This window comes from Panicum virgatum, chromosome 2N (genome assembly GCF_016808335.1).
Source record: "Panicum virgatum strain AP13 chromosome 2N, P.virgatum_v5, whole genome shotgun sequence".
In the NCBI taxonomy this organism is placed as follows: Eukaryota; Viridiplantae; Streptophyta; class Magnoliopsida; order Poales; family Poaceae; genus Panicum; species Panicum virgatum.
The window spans coordinates 50,685,374-50,702,034 of record NC_053146.1 but is presented as its reverse complement, the minus strand read 5'-3'; the positions used below and the strand labels follow the sequence as shown (position 1 = coordinate 50,702,034).

The 16,661-nt window shown below is 46.8% G+C and overlaps 1 protein-coding gene and 1 pseudogene across 7 annotated transcripts; one reads left to right on the top strand and one right to left on the bottom strand.

The window, feature by feature from the left end:
* LOC120662727 overlaps nucleotides 1-3,551 on the bottom strand; it is an 85,068-nt pseudogene extending 81,517 nt beyond the window's left edge.
* A 6,509-nt stretch (nucleotides 3,552-10,060) lies between these two features.
* On the top strand, nucleotides 10,061-15,646 carry LOC120661011 (disease resistance protein RPM1-like). 7 transcript variants are annotated; one of them, XM_039939692.1, is made up of 5 exons: nucleotides 10,061-10,409; nucleotides 11,115-11,257; nucleotides 11,751-14,598; nucleotides 15,014-15,166; nucleotides 15,249-15,646. In XM_039939692.1, exons 3-4 carry the CDS (start codon nucleotides 11,838-11,840, stop codon nucleotides 15,112-15,114), a joined length of 2,862 nt encoding a protein of 953 aa, XP_039795626.1. In that variant the 5' UTR covers nucleotides 10,061-10,409; nucleotides 11,115-11,257; nucleotides 11,751-11,837; the 3' UTR covers nucleotides 15,115-15,166; nucleotides 15,249-15,646. The 7 variants fall into 7 exon arrangements, with proteins under 7 accessions (XP_039795626.1, XP_039795631.1, XP_039795630.1 ...); XM_039939697.1 differs by having other exon boundaries at nucleotides 10,061-11,257; nucleotides 11,751-14,247; nucleotides 14,325-14,598; XM_039939696.1 differs by having other exon boundaries at nucleotides 10,062-10,409; nucleotides 11,204-11,257.
* Nucleotides 15,647-16,661: the final 1,015 nt, after the last annotated feature.

The following is a 16,661-nucleotide window of genomic DNA, read 5'->3' as shown; positions in this document are numbered from 1 at the left end:
CTCAGTTCAACCGGTTCGTACCGGTATACCGACCGGTTAGACCGGTTTACCGGTCGGTTTGGCCGGTTTGAATTCAAATCCAAATTTAAAATCGCATGTGTAACCGGTATACCGGCCGGTTAGACCGGTTTACCGGCCGGTTTGACCGGTTTACCAAGTGGGCCTTAATGGGCCGTCTCATTTTTTTCTTTTCTTTTTTGTTTTAACTTTAAATGCCCGAAAAGTATGTTAAACGAACGAATTTTTGAGAAAATTTTACACCATTAGATTCGTTGCACCTTAAAGTATTTTTAGGAATTTTTTGGGAATTTTTCATTTTTTAGAATTCAAATTTAAATTTTGAATTTGGACCGGTTTGGTACCGGAACCGGACCGGACCGGTTTGACCGTAACCGGTCAAACCGGACCGGTTACCGACGGTTCGGTTAACCCTGCTCTTACATAGCTGAAACAGTGAAACGTAAAGAATTCATAAGTGAGGTTGTCCAACTAGTTGTCTGCACTCTCGTGAGCCGGCCCTAAACAAGGTGAGTTTGGTAGGCCTAGTTGAGTTGAATAAGGACAGTCTGCAGTAGAGCAAGGCTAAACAAAGTCCCTGAAACCGAAGCGGCTCTTTTGTCACCTCCTGTTTAGTTTACTTTCTACCACGCCGCGCTGTTCCAAAACCAGGAGAGCGAAAGGAACATGAGTCAAAGAGACACTGTCATAGTGTCATTGGCTCATTGCCACTGGTTAACGTTAAAGAAACACGATCCATGAGCATTCAGCACATGAGAAATCCACAGGGATAATGCGTGGACGCTTTCTTTTTTTTACTAGTGGTAGCTGCAGGCTGCAGCTACGAGCGACTGAACGAGACGAGGCAGCGCCACGGCATGGACCACGGAGCACGGAGGGGGTGCGGTGCCGCCGTGCCGGTGCAGGCGAAGCAATGGCGCTGAGAGAGGAAGAGGAGGGAGGGGAGAGGAATGGAGGAGAGGGAGACAGACCTGTTGCAGCGAACCTGCGCGTCGTCAGAGGCCTGCTGGTCCTGGCAGATTCCCCGCCACCGCGGCGGTGCCGGGCCCATGCCGTCGTCGCTGAAGCTGCCGGCCTCCGGCCACACCCCTACGCAGCACAAGCAAAACCTTGTTTAATCGCCCGCCCCGTCGCACGCGGGAATGGCCCCGCGAATACTGTATTGCCCGTCGCCCCCTCGCCCCGCGCACGGCCTGCCGCCTGCCGCTGCTGGGACAACGAAACGACGGAGCGAGGAGGGCCGGGGAGGGAGCACCGGAGCAGGCGAGCTGTGGGGATCGGACTTGACTCCACATGCGGGATTCCCTGGCACGCCGCCGTGGCCGTCGCGCCCCACGCACGTACGGCGGCAGCCGCGGCAAAGAAAAGCCCTTTCCTTGCTATGCTATGCTTTGATTGAACGCCCTCTCTGCCTGCCTGCCTGCCTTTCGCACCACCTCACGAGCGGATCCACGTACTAGTACCGCCGCCCTTTAGTACGAGTATCGTATCTTGATAATCCTTGCATTGCTAGCACTAGCAGTATTTCTTTTGCAAGATGATGATTCAAACCTTTTTTTTCTGAAGGTAAGTGATGAGAAACTTTTTCGAGAAGAAAAATGATGCTAATGAGCAGCAGTCGCCGCCTACTGTCCGTCTGTCTGTCCTACAGTAAAATCCAAGCACCCTAACGCTGCTGCAGAAGCAGAGCTGCAGCTCCTCCGAGTCCGAAAAGCCGCGGTAAATCCTCGGAGAAGTGTCCGGAAAGCCGTAAAACCCGCGGCAGGGCTGGCAGCCGTTCCCACTTCCCAGTTCCCACGGGGGTGCAACGGACAAACTCCATTCCCATTCCCTCCGCTGCGCCGCGCTCGGCTCCACGAGCGCCGAAACAAAGCTCAGCAGCGGTATCGCCAAGCGCAAGCCAGCGTTTGCGTCCGCGTGCAGATTCTGATTGCAGCCGCTGCCCTGTCTTCTCTGCAGCAACAGAAAGCAAGCGCCTCACAAGCACACAGAACTACTCCTACTAGCTTAGCGTAGAACAGCCGCGCCCTTTCCTGTGCTTCTCCGGCTTACACGGATGAGCTGGCCGGCGCGGCCAGAATTTGGACCGGTATTTTGGTCTCAAGCTGGAATGCTAGGATTGTTTGGAAGTATCCTGCTGATCTGATGCTATGAGTTACTAGCTAGTAGTTAACTTAACTCCCGGTGCAATAACGCTCGGCTAGTGATATAGGAGTATTACGTAGCAAATGGCCGTAGATCGGTGGAGCTCTGAAGAGATGGGCGAGCATGCGAGAGTGCGTACCGGTGTCGAGGTTGCCGATGACGACGCCTTCGCCGAACCTCGCCTTGGCCCAGAGGGAGCCGGGCCGCACCCGGCCGCCCTCCTCCTCCAACCCCAGGAACTCCCACGACCGCGTCGTGTGCAGCCGGTGCCCCCGGTTCGGGAACACGGACACGACGCGCGGGTGCCCTGCCATGCATTTCCCAGGAAATTAAAACGAGGTGGGTGGGGGTCGTCGGAGAGAGAGGGGACACGGCGGCGCGCGACGTACTGGAGACCTCCGCCGCCTCGCCGTCCTCCAGCGTCGCGGCGAAGCCGTTGATGTAGCGGGTGTAGGAGTAGAAGATGGCGCCCCTCGCCCTGGCCTCGCTGCGCAGGACGGAGCCCAGGAGCTCGACGTGCGACCTCCTGGAGTAGTGCTCACATCGCCGTCTGGGGGTGATGCTCGGGCTAACAGCTGGTGGTTATCGAGAGCGGAGTGGAGAATGGAGCGAGGATTGGAGACGTTGGTGTGCCGAGTGCAGAGCTGGAGAAGAAGGGGTGTGGATGCACTGGCTTGGGCACTGTTGGTTTTTTATAGGCAGGGGCGAGGACGGGGAATGAGATCCTCTGCAGTCGACTGCAGAGGCCGACGAGTGGGCCTGATGGACGTCCAGGCCCACATGCAGTGACAATGGCACTCCGCAGTCGACTGCAGAGGAACTGATTCCGAGGTCGGATGGGATGGCATGGCATGGGGGTGGGTCTTGTCCTAACAAAAAGTAGTGGGAGGAGCTGCTTTCTGTTTCCCGAAAAGGTCCTTTTGGTGGCCTGCCTTTCGGTTATCTCCCCACCCTGGGGCTTGGGATTATGGGCCTGTTTGTCAGGGCTCCGGCTCTTCCAAAAATAGCTCCGGCTCTGACTTCTCAGATGGAGCGGCTTCTCTGGTGGAGTTGGAGCCGTTTTAGAAAATGTTTGGCAAAACAGCTCCACTTGTTAGATTGATGTGTAAGCCGCGTGAAGCCACGATTTCATGGCTTCACCTTGCCTGTGTAAGCCGCCGATGGCTTCAAGACCGGCTTCACACGTGAAGCCGGTTACAAAACAAACGTTTGAGAGGGCTTCACCTGGAGCCGCTCGTGAAGCCGCTCAAGAAGCCCTCCCAAACAGGGCCTATATACATACGCCGCTGAGAAAGAGAAACTTTTCGGAGATTTTCAGCTGGAGAGGTGATGATGTCGTCGGACTCGTGAAAAACACGAGGGTTGACAGGCTTTGTGTTCTGAACCATGGAATCGGTAACACGCTCCGCTAGAGCAGGGATTTTTTTAATGCAAAGTTAACTTTCAGGGAATGTGATTTATTCGGAGTTTGCGGTGCTTCAGTTTCTATCATGTGGAATAGCATCTGCAGGATAGCTGAACTGTGTGTTGGCGGAAGGGAAGGGCACGTCGGGGGAATCACAAGCTGCAAAAAAGTTGGGTTGGGCTGGTCAACCGACCAGTGTAGTGTAGGGGCCCAAGTACTTTGCTTGGGTCTCTTGACTAACTTACGTAAGCCCAAAATGCTGCTCTCACGAAAGCTCCCGATGTGCTTTGTTTGTCTTAACCTGATTTTTTTTAATAAGAGTCTGTCTTAACCTGATTGGTTGTTTGCTGAAGATGTAAAGAGTATTAAAAAATCGCTTGTGTTAACCGTTCTCATCACTTTACTGGAGATATAAAGAACCATTTTGCTCTCCATTCGGTCTCCAATTTATCATAATAGCCGATGAACCATGGTCCCCCAAAGACTAATTAGAATTAATATAAAATAAAATTTATAACTACTAATTATAGTTATTATCTCACTCACGTTCTTTTTTATTTATTAAATATTCTAACACATACGTATCCGTGGGTGCCGCGTCCATGGTCGTGCCCGTGGGTCTGTGGGTGCCGAGGTGCGGCGCGCCGTGACGATCCGGTGCTCGTTCGCCCCGCGCGCGTTTGTTGAAGGTACCATGTGGTAGGGGAGGGAGGGGAACGTGCCGGGGCGGAGCGCATGGCGGCATGGCGCCACGTCGCGGTGGGCTGGTCACTAGAAATTGCGTGTGCTGGGCCCTTTTTGCAAAGGGAGTGCTGGGTTCGAATTCCAATTTCAAAGGGGAGAGGCATGGAGCCCAACCCAGAACGGGCCGGGCCGCCGGGATTTTTGCATGGAGCCCAACCCAGCCGTTTTTTCTTTTTTATATTTTTTAAAAATTAAAATTTCAAAAATATATGTCCGTTTTCAAATATTTCAAAAATATACCCCGTTCGCCCTCCCATAGGGCGACAGGCCTAATGTGTAATTTTTTTTTTCAAATTTGCAACGAAGTCCCTGGAGAGAAAAAAAAAAGGCGGGGGACCTGTCGCCCCCCCAACGGGCGACAGGCGCCTGTCGCCCTCCCCTCGGGCGACAGGCCCCCCTTTTTTTTCTCGGACTTTTATTTTTGCAGGGACCTATTTTGAGCTATTCGAGCGTGTATTCGTCATCATCATCGGCAAGATCTCGGCCGCTAACTCCTACCGTACGTTACTTGTCCTTCATTAAATCACGGAAAAAAATCGCAAGAACTTCCCTTATTTCACGAGCATTATGGAACCCACAAACATAATAAATTCACATAAATAATATCTATAAAAACAAATGACAAGTAACCTACCACAATCATAAACATCGGATACAAATAAGCGGTCCACAGCTATCTCATTACAAATAAACATCATATACATCTAACCACCCCTAGGGCGTCGGACCCTCTTAGCCCTCTGCTGGGCACGGACATGTCCCTCGGAGTAGGTGAGAACATCCGGAGACCTCACCTGTCGCTCAGGACGCGCAAGGGGCTGCGGTGTCTGCTGCTGAGAGATCCCAAGTGGTGCTCCTCCTAGCTGTGAATACCCCAAGAAATCGGAGTCACCTTGCGCGGCAGGCTCTTCTGGACTCAAGCTGTCGAAGCCGTCTAAGGTGAATGTCTCGTTATCTGGTCGAAAGGAGGAAGAAGAAGGTCCGGCGCCCGCATCGGGGTAGAATCCTACGCAAAAAATATGGATGTTAGCGTACGCTCGTATATTTCGTAATGACATGTAGAAACCGAAATACGAAACATAAATTAACCTGTGCACGCCGGTATCTGTGGCCCCGGTACCATCCCTGGATACGGTCCGCCAACTGGTGCTGTCCCTCTAAACATTCCAGTATGGCCGAACGCAGTAGCTGGATCGTATCCTGTATGTGATATTAGTAAATATGTAGGAACACTTGATGTAATTTTAAAGAGATATGTACGTTACCTGTACTTGGGAAGAACTGCGACGTCGGCCCGTGTATGGTCGACGGACACGGGAACGACGACGACGCCTGAGACGACCCGTGACTGTCTTCGTACTGCACACGGCTTCCGAAGTTGTGCGTTACCTGACGCAACTGATCACGCTACCTCGACCATGCCTCTATCTGCTCAAACTGGGTCATTGGGGATCCGGCACGTACCCTCGTCAGGTAAGTCGAGCAGTCCGTCTCCATCATGTTGCAAAGGCGAAACTGCATCAATTCAGTAAACTTACAAACACATGAATTATCTTATGAATATGATTATATATATATGCAAATATGATCAAGAGACTCACCGCGCCAGCTAGTGCATCCACGTGGTGCCGGGCATAGCCATCCTGAGGCCTCGCCTGGTGTGGCTGCGGGTGAGTGTCAACAAAAACCAGACGAGCCCGAGTCCGGGGTAAGTACCAGGTGAGGTAAGCCCTAAAGGAGCTATCTGTGTGTGGTCCTGTTGGATGGACCAAGTGCTCGTCTGCCTGTTCCCATTGGTCCACCCACGGCTGGATCTTGGTGAGCCAATCATCAGAGTACGGCAAGCCACTCCTTGACAACCTACAAAGTGGACCACGAAGAATCGTTAGAATCGACACGAATGTATGAGCCAAGTTCATTCATAATTACCTGTGGTCATGGCGACTGACACGCTCCAACGCGGTGGGCACCGGAAACTCCTGGCGCTGCCCAAACTGTCTCCTGACTCTCCAGGGGCAATATGCCTCAACCGCGATGTCATAAACCAGGACGGCGGAAGTAAGCCACAGGCTCGCATTCGCGGAGCAGTGCGAAGACAGGCCTGCTGGTGCACGGGTAGCCACAGCCTCTGGGCTGTAAGGCTCCCAGACAACGTCCTCGGGCGTCAGCATGTCGAGCTCCGAAACAAACTCAGGATATGCGCGTTTAACCCGCGCATGTGCCCAGGACCTCTACATTCCGAATAAGTAAAATTAAAAGTGCGCTAATACATCATGTAACAATGAATAACAAAATTAGGTTTGTTGTGAACATACCTGACGCCAGATCCAGATAGTTCCCATAGTGGGCCTCTCGTCCTCCTCGTCGCCGTACATGCCCCCGTGGTAAGGCTCGTGGCTGACCAAGGGGCGACCAACGGCTAGCCTCTCGTACGACCAAAGCTGTAGCAGTAGTGGGCACCCTGACAGGATAGCGTTCCCATGTGTCTTCATGCACCCATCGCAGAGTCCACGGTAAGTGGCTGCAAGTACCGCCTCACCCCAGCTGTAGGGCGGTACGTCCTCGTCCCCATCCGCAATCTCCCGTGCATACGGAAGGAGAATCCTATCGACCGAGTTGCCATGAGTGTTGTTGAACATGATGTAACCAAACAACCAAAGTAGGTACGCCTCCAGCGATCTGGTCACACTGTACTCGTCGGCATCCGCAGCCAAAAGGGCAGGCTGCATAAACAATTAAGATAAATAGTTTCAACTATCAATGGAATATGTGAATTGTAACAATTAAATTTATATTTGGAATGAATACGTACTGTAAACTGTAGGAACCAGGTCTTCGAAGGACCTGCTGCTCGCGGGTGCGGGTTGATCGGACCTGCTTCATCCACGCGGTCAACCAGGGCAAAACGGGCCTCCAGCTCATCCTTCCATGAGGCCGCTGATGTTTATGCTTGCAGCCGTGTAACGCTCTCTGAAATACTTCATGCACCCATACATGATGAACTCAACAATTCCCACAAGTGGAAAGGCACGACAAGAACGCATAACCATATTGAAACACTCTGCATGGTTCGTTGTCTGAATACCATACCGTATTCCGTTGGTATCATAAAGGAATGACCATTTCTCATTAGGTGCACCTCGAATCCAGTATGAAAATGGCTTCTCAATTGAATCCCTAGCCTCTGCAGCCTGACTCGTGCCTGCTCCTGATGCCCTTACCTTCACTAGCTCTGCAGTCAACTGATCAAGCATCTGCCATAATGCATTGAATTTTCTCTGTTGATTTTGGGTGCACAACCTCTTAAACAGGTTCTTAAGATCCTTGTTCTTGAAGTGTTCATAGAAGTTTGCACCCATATGCCTAATGCACCACCTGTTTTGGACATCAGGCCATAATGGAGGCGTTGTCGCAGTTCCACATTGTAATTTCAGTATTGATTACAGGATACCTGCATGCCTATAACTAATAAGGCACACATCTGGACGTGCAGCAACAACATGATTCTTCACTCGTTCAAGGAACCAATACCAACTGTCTATGTTCACATTCTCAACAAATGCAAATGCGAGCGGAACAATTTGGTTGTTACAATCTACACCGATTGCGGTGAGTATCTGACCTTTATACCTTCCAGTTAAAAATGTGCCATCAATGCAGATCACCGGAAGACAAAACTGAAATGCTCTAACAGAAGCACCTATGCAAAAGAAGGCTCGTTGCATAATTCTTTGTCCCCTAGTCACGGCTGGTAAAAGGTATGTGTCATAAAAGCTTCCAGGATTTCTAGCAGCAACCTGGGATAACATACGAGGTAGGTTATCATATGATGCCTCGTATGTGCCGAACCGCATCTCGGACACCCTTTGTTTAGCCCGCCATGCCTTCAAATAACTGATGGTGTACTGGTAAGTCTGCTCAATGTGTCGAACAATCATTTTTGGCTCATAATTTAGGTTGTCCATAATAAACCCATACATTTGCTTTGCAACAAAGTCGCATGATATATTGCGATGCGAGGGAATAATTTCTGACAGCAAACAAGTGTGCTCTGTGACAATGGAACATTTCTAGTTTGACTTCCATTTTCCCTTGAATGCATGTACTCGCCATGGACATCCAGCATTCACACACTTCACCTCATATTCTTTACTGCCAGACTTCACGACTCTGAATTCTCGTTTCAATGAGATTGCCCATAGTCTCACAGCATCTTTTACGGCTTCAATGTTTGGATATGTTCCACCTTGCACTACCTCATTCCCTCTGTACTCCCACTCCTGATTTCGTACATCTTCTGCGATATGACTGCCAAAACCATGCTCTTTCCACTCTTTTGGCAATGAGTACTGCTCGTCATCAGATGAGTCCTCATATTCTTCCATCTCTATTGCGGTTTGGTCTTCTGCCTCCATCTCATCCACAATGCTATGTATCCTCTCTCCCTCATCAGCAAGGCCCTGTGGTCCCATGTTTTGGTTCTCTGTCTCTTCTGACTCATCTTGCTCAACATAATTGGTCTCTCTTCGAATACTCGGAGTTCCTTGATCTGTACAATGTTAGATTTCATTTTGTGTCTTATCCCGGATTTGAACAAGAATGGCCAGAGGCCACCCACGCTCTAGAGCTGCTTGCATGTACTTCTGCCAGTCATCAGTGCTGTGTATCATCATTAATTCCCATAATTCACTTTCTACCTCCCAATTAACAAGAGACTGGACAGTGATCACATGTGTCAACGGATCAACATGGAACCCACGCTGCAGCCACTTACATATGGAACCAAAACTCCTTTCCAGAGGTTTATCTATGCCGCTAGATGTGCGCTTAAAGGCAGAAAGATCTACTTCATTTGACCCATACATAACATTGTATTCACCATAAAATACTTGAAACTGCATTTTGCTCGACATATCTGTATATCACATAATACTTATCGAGTTATACTCTTTACTTCACTACCTTATTCAATAATCCGTAAAAACTAAGTATGGAATTCAACTATAACGTATAAGTATTCATAACTACGTGATGACTCTCGAATTCTATACTGCATATGCCAAATTCTATTCTAAATCATAATTAATTTATAAACATGTCTCTAATAGCACTGCAATTGTAATAATAAATGCGTAGAACTAATTTTCTAAACTAATTTACTACTACGTAACTACAAACTAAAGTATCATTGAACTCCTACTTAAATGGATCTACTATAGCACTAATTAAATTAAATTACTCATATTTAAATACGTAGTACTTAAATATAACAATATTTAAACTAAATGTACTAACCTGCAGATCACAAGTGCTGAATCCGGCAGGGTTTCGCCGCTTTCCTTCTCCTCACTCCTCTCTTTTTTTTCTGGATTTTTGGTGGAATTTTCGGGCTCAAATGAGGAGGGAAGGGGAGGGCTGGGGCTTTTATAAGGGGGGAGACCCCGGTCGCCCGGGGGGGCGACAGGCCCCTGCCGCGACTGTGGGCCGGGCCCAGCGACGGTCGCCCGTGGGCCGGGCGACAGGCCCCTGTCGCCCCCCCCCAACGGGCGACAGGGCTTGTTTTTTTTTTCTCCAGGGACTTCGTTGCAAATTTGAAAAAAAAAATTACACATTGGGCCTGTCGCCCTATGGGAGGGCGACCGGGGTATATATTTGAAATTTTTGAAAACGGACATATATTTTTGAAATTTTAATTTTTTTTAAATATAAAAAAGAAAAAGTTCCCCAACCCAGCACGGGACGGCCGTCTCTCCACCCCCGACCCCCGCGGGCCGCGGCTTCCCCTCGCGCCCGCCGGCCGCCCGACCTCTCCCTGCCTGGTGCCTGCGACTGCGATTGCGACCTCTACTCCTCTGCTCCTGTTACTAGCGAGCATCCCAGCGCTTGGGTTCGCCGCGCCGGCCGGGCATGGCGGCTACAGCTTGGTCCATAGCGAGCGTGCCTCCGTCTCTCTCGGACCGCGGAGGATGGAGCCTGTGCCTGCCGCGACCGCAACCGCGGCGCCGCCTGGTTGCTCCGATTTGAGAGGCGAGCTCCACGCTTTAGCACTCGGCGAAGAAGAGGGACAGGGATTGGTTGCGAACTTGCGACGCAAGAGGTACCTTTTCTATTCCTTCGAGACTTTGTCAGTCACATGCACGCGCCGGTCAAACACCTAATTTTGGGGGTCAAGTGTTGAAAGTGATGGGATTACTAACCAGTAACTTATTCTGGACTAATTTCTGTGAGCATTCCTTGGATCTGGTCTGAAGTCAACACTGACCAATCTAACCTAGTTCAGTGGACTAGCCCAGATGTTTCCCTCACGCGCATGTAATTATTATTTAGCCTAAATGTTGAGCTAACATGATGGTAACTGTGGGGACTTGGAAGGAACTTGCATGATGATTACATCAGCTGGTCTAGCCATGAGAACACTGAAGACGAGTTCCCCTATTTTGCACTCTGAACTCTGAAGTTGCAGGATACCTTCCTCCTTTAATAAGTCAAAGTCTTTGTAGGTGATGTACTCCTATATGTGTGGTAATGGAAGAGTGTCTTGCCTGTGAATGTCAGAAGAGAAGGTTAACTGTGATGGAATGCTTTGTTTACGAGTTAGGTTGTCTACAGATTATTAAAACCAAATTTTATTTACTGTAAATCTGATATCCTTTGAATGAAATCTAAATGCTAGTAAATTATAAAACTGCTGAAACTTAGAGTTGATACAACGACAGCCATCCATCTATATATATGTGTAGAGTACTGCAGCTAGGGTCACCACTGCAAGCATCAAGTCTATACTCCTCTGTTTACTTATCAGGAACTTATGCCGCTTAAGTTTTTTGGCTGCCTTCAACACTGGCATTCTGGAATCTTGACACTTTGACGATCTCTTGCTTTACTCAAAAGGACATATTTTTCCACATTGACGTGATTACAGACAACCTGATCAAACTTGTAAAGGTGTGATCTCTCTCTCCACTTCTAACTCCCTTTCTTCTTCTCATTGCCTTGGAGGCTCAGAGCCATAATATTAGCTATATGATAAGTTTAAATCCACTGGCTTAATCAGGTAAGAAAAACCTGGGAGCTAAAGTTGTTTCTCTGTTGCAAGAAAAGAAATTACCACCATTTCTGTGCCCCTTTATCTTAGCTTACAATGTTTCCTTCATTTTACTCTGCTGAAATAATTATGGAAGTAACACGAGCAGCAGTGCTATCTACTTATATATCATTCTGTCTTAATGTTCATTCATCTTCTTTTCCCAGCAAGTGCATGTACTTTAATCTTACCTCATCATTTTTTTTAAAAAAATCAGCAAGTCTGTGTGTATTTCTAGTGACTTTAGAAGATCAGACTTCAAAACATTGGCTCTCATTCAACAATTACAATTTTCTTACTAATTAGTAGAGTCGGTAAGTCCTGGTTGATAAGAAGTTTGCATCCTTTTTGTAGATGTGATGTAAGGAGGTGGAATTTGTGACTGCGATTGAGTGTTGATTATTGCAAATTAGTTGTGCTGACATTTTGAAGTCAAACTGCATGAAAAGAATGGTAGAAGTTGCTGTTCTTTTTGTGATAAAAAAGATAGGGATAGCAGTGGCATGTGAAACTCTAAAGTTAGCTAAGCCCTTGCTTGGAAACAATTCTCAGATGCGAATGGCTCTTCCAGTTAACATGAAATTGATAAAAGGTGAACTTGAAATTATTAATGCATTTCTTAAGGAAATTGGCATGAATGGTTGCAATAGTGAAATCATAGAAACTTGGACAAGACAAGTCCGAAGATTGGCATATGATATGGAAGACATTGTGGATCAATTCATGCATGTTGTTGGTGAATACCAACAGAAAGGGTCATGGGCTTGTGCGAGGAAAGTTTTCAAGAAACATCAGTATTTATTTTCACTTGATGAAATTGCCGCCAAAGCAGATATGATAAATAAAGAGCTTATGGAACTTTCAAATAGGATTGGTCGTTGGACCCAACTAATACCTGTTGTGAGTTATAATCCTGCAGCGAACTATGACAGTGAGCTACTATATCAATCTGGACATGATCATTCTATCAATGACAATGAGCTTGTAGGAATTGATGTTAATAGAGAAATCTTGATTAAATCATTGCATCTACAAGATACTTCCCTCCGGGTTATTGCTGTTTGGGGTATGGGCGGCCTTGGGAAAAGCACCCTTGTAAATAATGTCTACAAAAATGAAACAATATCATCAAAGTTTAGTTGCCACGCATGGGTTTCTGTTTCTCAGTCAAATAAAATGATTGATATTTGGAGAAACATGCTGAAAGAAATATACGGAAATGACAATAGAACTTTTGATGCTGGAAGCATGAACAGTGCAGAACTAAGAGTAGAATTGATGAAAATTCTTGATAAAAAGAGGTATTTGATCATATTGGATGATGTCTGGACAGCTGAAACTCTTTTTAAAATTAGAGAGGTTCTTGTTGACAATGGCCTGGGAAGCAGAGTAATAATCACGACAAGGATTGAGGAAGTGGCTTCAATAGCTGAGGATGGTTGCAAGATCAAGGTAGAGCCACTAAATGACCATGATGCATGGCTTCTATTTTGCATGAAGGCATTTCCAAAAACTAAGAATAATATCTGCCCCGCAGAGCTACATCAGTGTGGTAAAGACATAGTGGAGAAATGTGATGGTTTACCATTAGCAATTGTGGCAATAGGGAGTTTGTTGTCCCTCAAAACAAGGAATATTAAAGAATGGAGACTTTTTTACTATCAACTTATCTCAGAGATACACAACAATGAGAACTTAAACCGAGTGGAGAAAATTCTAAATCTGAGCTATAAGTACCTGCCGAACTATTTGAAGAATTGTTTCTTATATTGTGCTATGTTCCCAGAAGACTATCTGATCCACAGAAAAAGATTGGTTAGAATGTGGATCGCTGAAGGGTTTATTGAACAAAAAGGTGGCTGTAGCTTAGAAGATGTTGCTGAAGTTTATCTGACAGAACTTGTCCAGCGTAGCATGCTTCAGGTTATAGCAAGGAACAGTTTTGACAGGATACAGTGTCTTTGTATGCATGATCTTGTGCGTGAACTGGCCATTTTCCAATCTAAAAAGGAGAATTTCTGCACAATTTATGATGATACTCATGGGGTGGTGCAGGTGGGATCTGATCCTCGTCGTATGTCAGTACTCCAGTGCAACAACAATATTCAATCCAGCATAGATCCATCCAGGCTTCGCACCTTCATAGCATTTGAAACCTGCATAACAACTTTTTCATGGTATTCTTTTATTCCCTCTGAGTCTAAGTACCTTGCAGTATTAGATTTATCAGGCTTTCCTATTGAGACGATTCCCAAATCAGTTGGTTTGCTATTCAACCTTAGGCTTTTGTGCCTCAACGACACAAATGTGAAGGAACTACCTAAATCTATTACGAAGCTCCACAATTTGCAAACATTAAACCTTGAGCGCACAGAAGTGCTGAAGTTTCCACAAGGATTTTCAAAATTTAAGAAACTGCGTCACCTACTTTCTTGGAAATTGCTAGATGCAACATATAGAAGTTTAAATAATTGGGACTCTATGGAGCCATCTGAAGGCTTCTGGAATTTGAAGGAATTGCAATCCTTGAATGAAGTTCGAGCAACTAAAGTCTTTGTTGCAAAACTAGGGAATTTATCCCAGTTGAGGGCCCTTAGCATTACTCGCATAAGGAGTAGCCATTGTTCACAATTGTGCAACTCTCTATCGAAGATGCACCAGCTTACAAGATTACACATAAGAGCAATCAACAAAGATGAGTTACTATTCATGGAAAATTTGACATTGCAAAACCCTCTTGAAAAGCTCGATTTGGTAGGGCACTTATCTGAAGGAACTCTGGAATCTCCCTTTTTCTCTGCCCATGGAAGTCAACTTCAGCAATTAGAGCTAGCATGGTGTCAGTTCATAGGTAGTCCAGTGGCACAGCTTTCAAAATTGTCAAATTTAACTGAATTACGCCTTACAAGGGTGCACACTTGTCAACAGATAAACTTCCATGGGAAGTTATTCCAAAAATTGAAGAAGTTAGTCTTGTGGGATTTGCCACAGGTCAATCAAATATGCATACATGAGGGTGCTTTGGTCAGCCTTGAATGTCTTCATATTGATAGCCTCAAGAAATTGCGGGATGTACCTATTGGCATCAGATTTCTCAGTTCTATCAAAGAAGCATACTTTACCAGGATGCATTCTGAATTTGTGAGGAACCTTCAAACGGTAAAGCTAAATCATATTTCGAAGGTCTACTGGTCAACAGAAGGCAAGTGAAATCACCTTCCGGGCCAGTAGTTTTATGCTTTATTCAAAAAAATAATTTTCTTCTTGTACTTTAAAAATACATAGACATTATTGTGGTTTATCGGTTGCAAACAAAACCTTTTCAAAAGTGAAGCACAATAAACCACAATAATGATTATTAACCACTTTTATCGGTAGCGATTTCTGAGTTCAGAATCCATCCTTTGAGCAAACAAAACAAGTCATGTTAATAAAATTTAGTTTGAATTGCACAAAATTTTATTTCTATTTATAAAAGCAGTTAGACAACTCTAGGTCTTGTTCAATTCTCTAATATTTGGGTAAGAATAATAAGGAAATGTCACCATTGAACACTTTGCATTGCTAGATTATGTGCACCTCCTCTTTATGCCTCCACTTCTCTGTTTTAAATGCAGGGGTGTGCTCAGTTGAAAGAGAAGTCACTAATCTGCCCGGTCCAAGCAGCACCAACCCGCAGTGGCGCATTTTAGGTGGGTCAGGTTGGGTTTTCATCTAACCCGGTTTGCGGACGGATGAAGATGAATGGCAAACTTGCTGAAGTACATCTGGTGAATTGATTCTACACTTCCATCATGGTTTCTTCGGTCACTGTGTTTCCCCAGCAAGCTAAGTCTTCCTCATAATTTGCAGTTTCTCCTATGGTCAGTACGGCGGTGGTATCTCCTGGGAAATTCATTTTGCTGGGTGTCAATTTGAAGGGCTGCTGGGACCTGCCACTGCAATCTTATTCGACAGGATACGCCGTGTCAATCTTCTGGTCCAAGAAGCTTCTTCACCGGGCCAGTTTCTTGTTGACTTCAGTTGTTGTCGGTGTCCATACCGTTGCATCTGAAATCATACTGCATCCATATGGATTATGATTACAGTGTTGTCAGTTTGGTGTTGTTCTTGTGTAACTCTATTTTGGCAGCCACCACGTTGTAAAACTTTTGAATCCTTGGCTTAGAAATTCAGGTGAAATTTCATATATGTGACGTGGTGTATAGAAAAATAAAAGGTGTGCGCCTGGATGTGATAGATGTACCAAATGAGCAAAATTATCCTGGGTAAATTCTGAAGAGAAATGCTTACCAGCAACCATTATAATTTCATTGGAAAAAATGATCAGCTGGGAACTTGGGATAATTAATCTTGACCATTCATTCCCCCCCCCCTCCGTAAAGGCACATGATACATGAAGAAGAACACTCCACAGACTTTGACGAACACCATGGGGATGGGGGCGTTGAGGCGGTGACGGTCAGAAAGCAAGTGGGCAAGAAGGGTAAGGGCCTGATTGGTTCCCTTCCCGGCGGAGCCTGGCTCGCACTAGAGAACCAGGCCACAGTTGGTCAGGCCCGGCGTATGCAAAATAAGTATGTTTGGTTGGTAGCTCATTTCAGCCAGGCCACAAGAAGAAGCTGATTGGTTGCATGGATATATCAGCCCACAATATGCCTATCTGACTACTTTCGCACAGAGCATTGGCTCACACGAGCCTGGCTGCGCGGAAACGCCGGATTTTTGCGTACCGTGTGAGCCAGGCTGGGAGGCGCTGGCTGCATCGCGACGGCCTGGCTCAGTGCTTAATGCGGGCATCCAAACATGGCCAAGCTGCATCTCGTGAGCCTGGTTGGAGGTGGATGCAGTCATCCAATCAGGCCCTAAATGTCGGCACGGCGCGGTGGTTCATGGCTGCAGTAGGCACTGTCGTCGCATTGAAGCATCTCTGGGCGTGCAGTGGCCGTGAGCGGCGCACACTGAGAGCTAGCGCGGGAGGCATGGGGTGGCGGGGTTAGCGGAGTTCGCCGGCGGTAGCACGATCTTGCCGGCGGTAGCACGATCTCGCCGGTAGCAATGTCTCTGCCCCGAAACACCTTCAGAGAAACCATGGTCTATAATTGCGATCTGAAATACACAAGGGAACTAGAGCAATGTTTCAAGATTGCTAGGTGCTGAGCAAGGAGCATGAGGGTGCCTAGTGTTTCAAGATTGCTAGATTACTTTCATAGGAAGAACAGGCTGCATCCATAATCCATTATGTATGCTATTTGTCCACATGTT

What these genes read in the sequence shown, in the direction of transcription:
- LOC120661011 (XM_039939692.1), top strand. Translation starts at nt 11,838, where the DNA reads ATGAAAAGAATGGTAGAAGTTGCTGTTCTTTTTGTGATAAAAAAGATA. An exon ending in GGTCTACTGGTCAACAGAAG is followed by an intron (nt 14,599 to 15,013) that starts GCAAGTGAAATC and finishes TTTTAAATGCAG; the next exon opens with GGGTGTGCTCAGTTGAAAGA.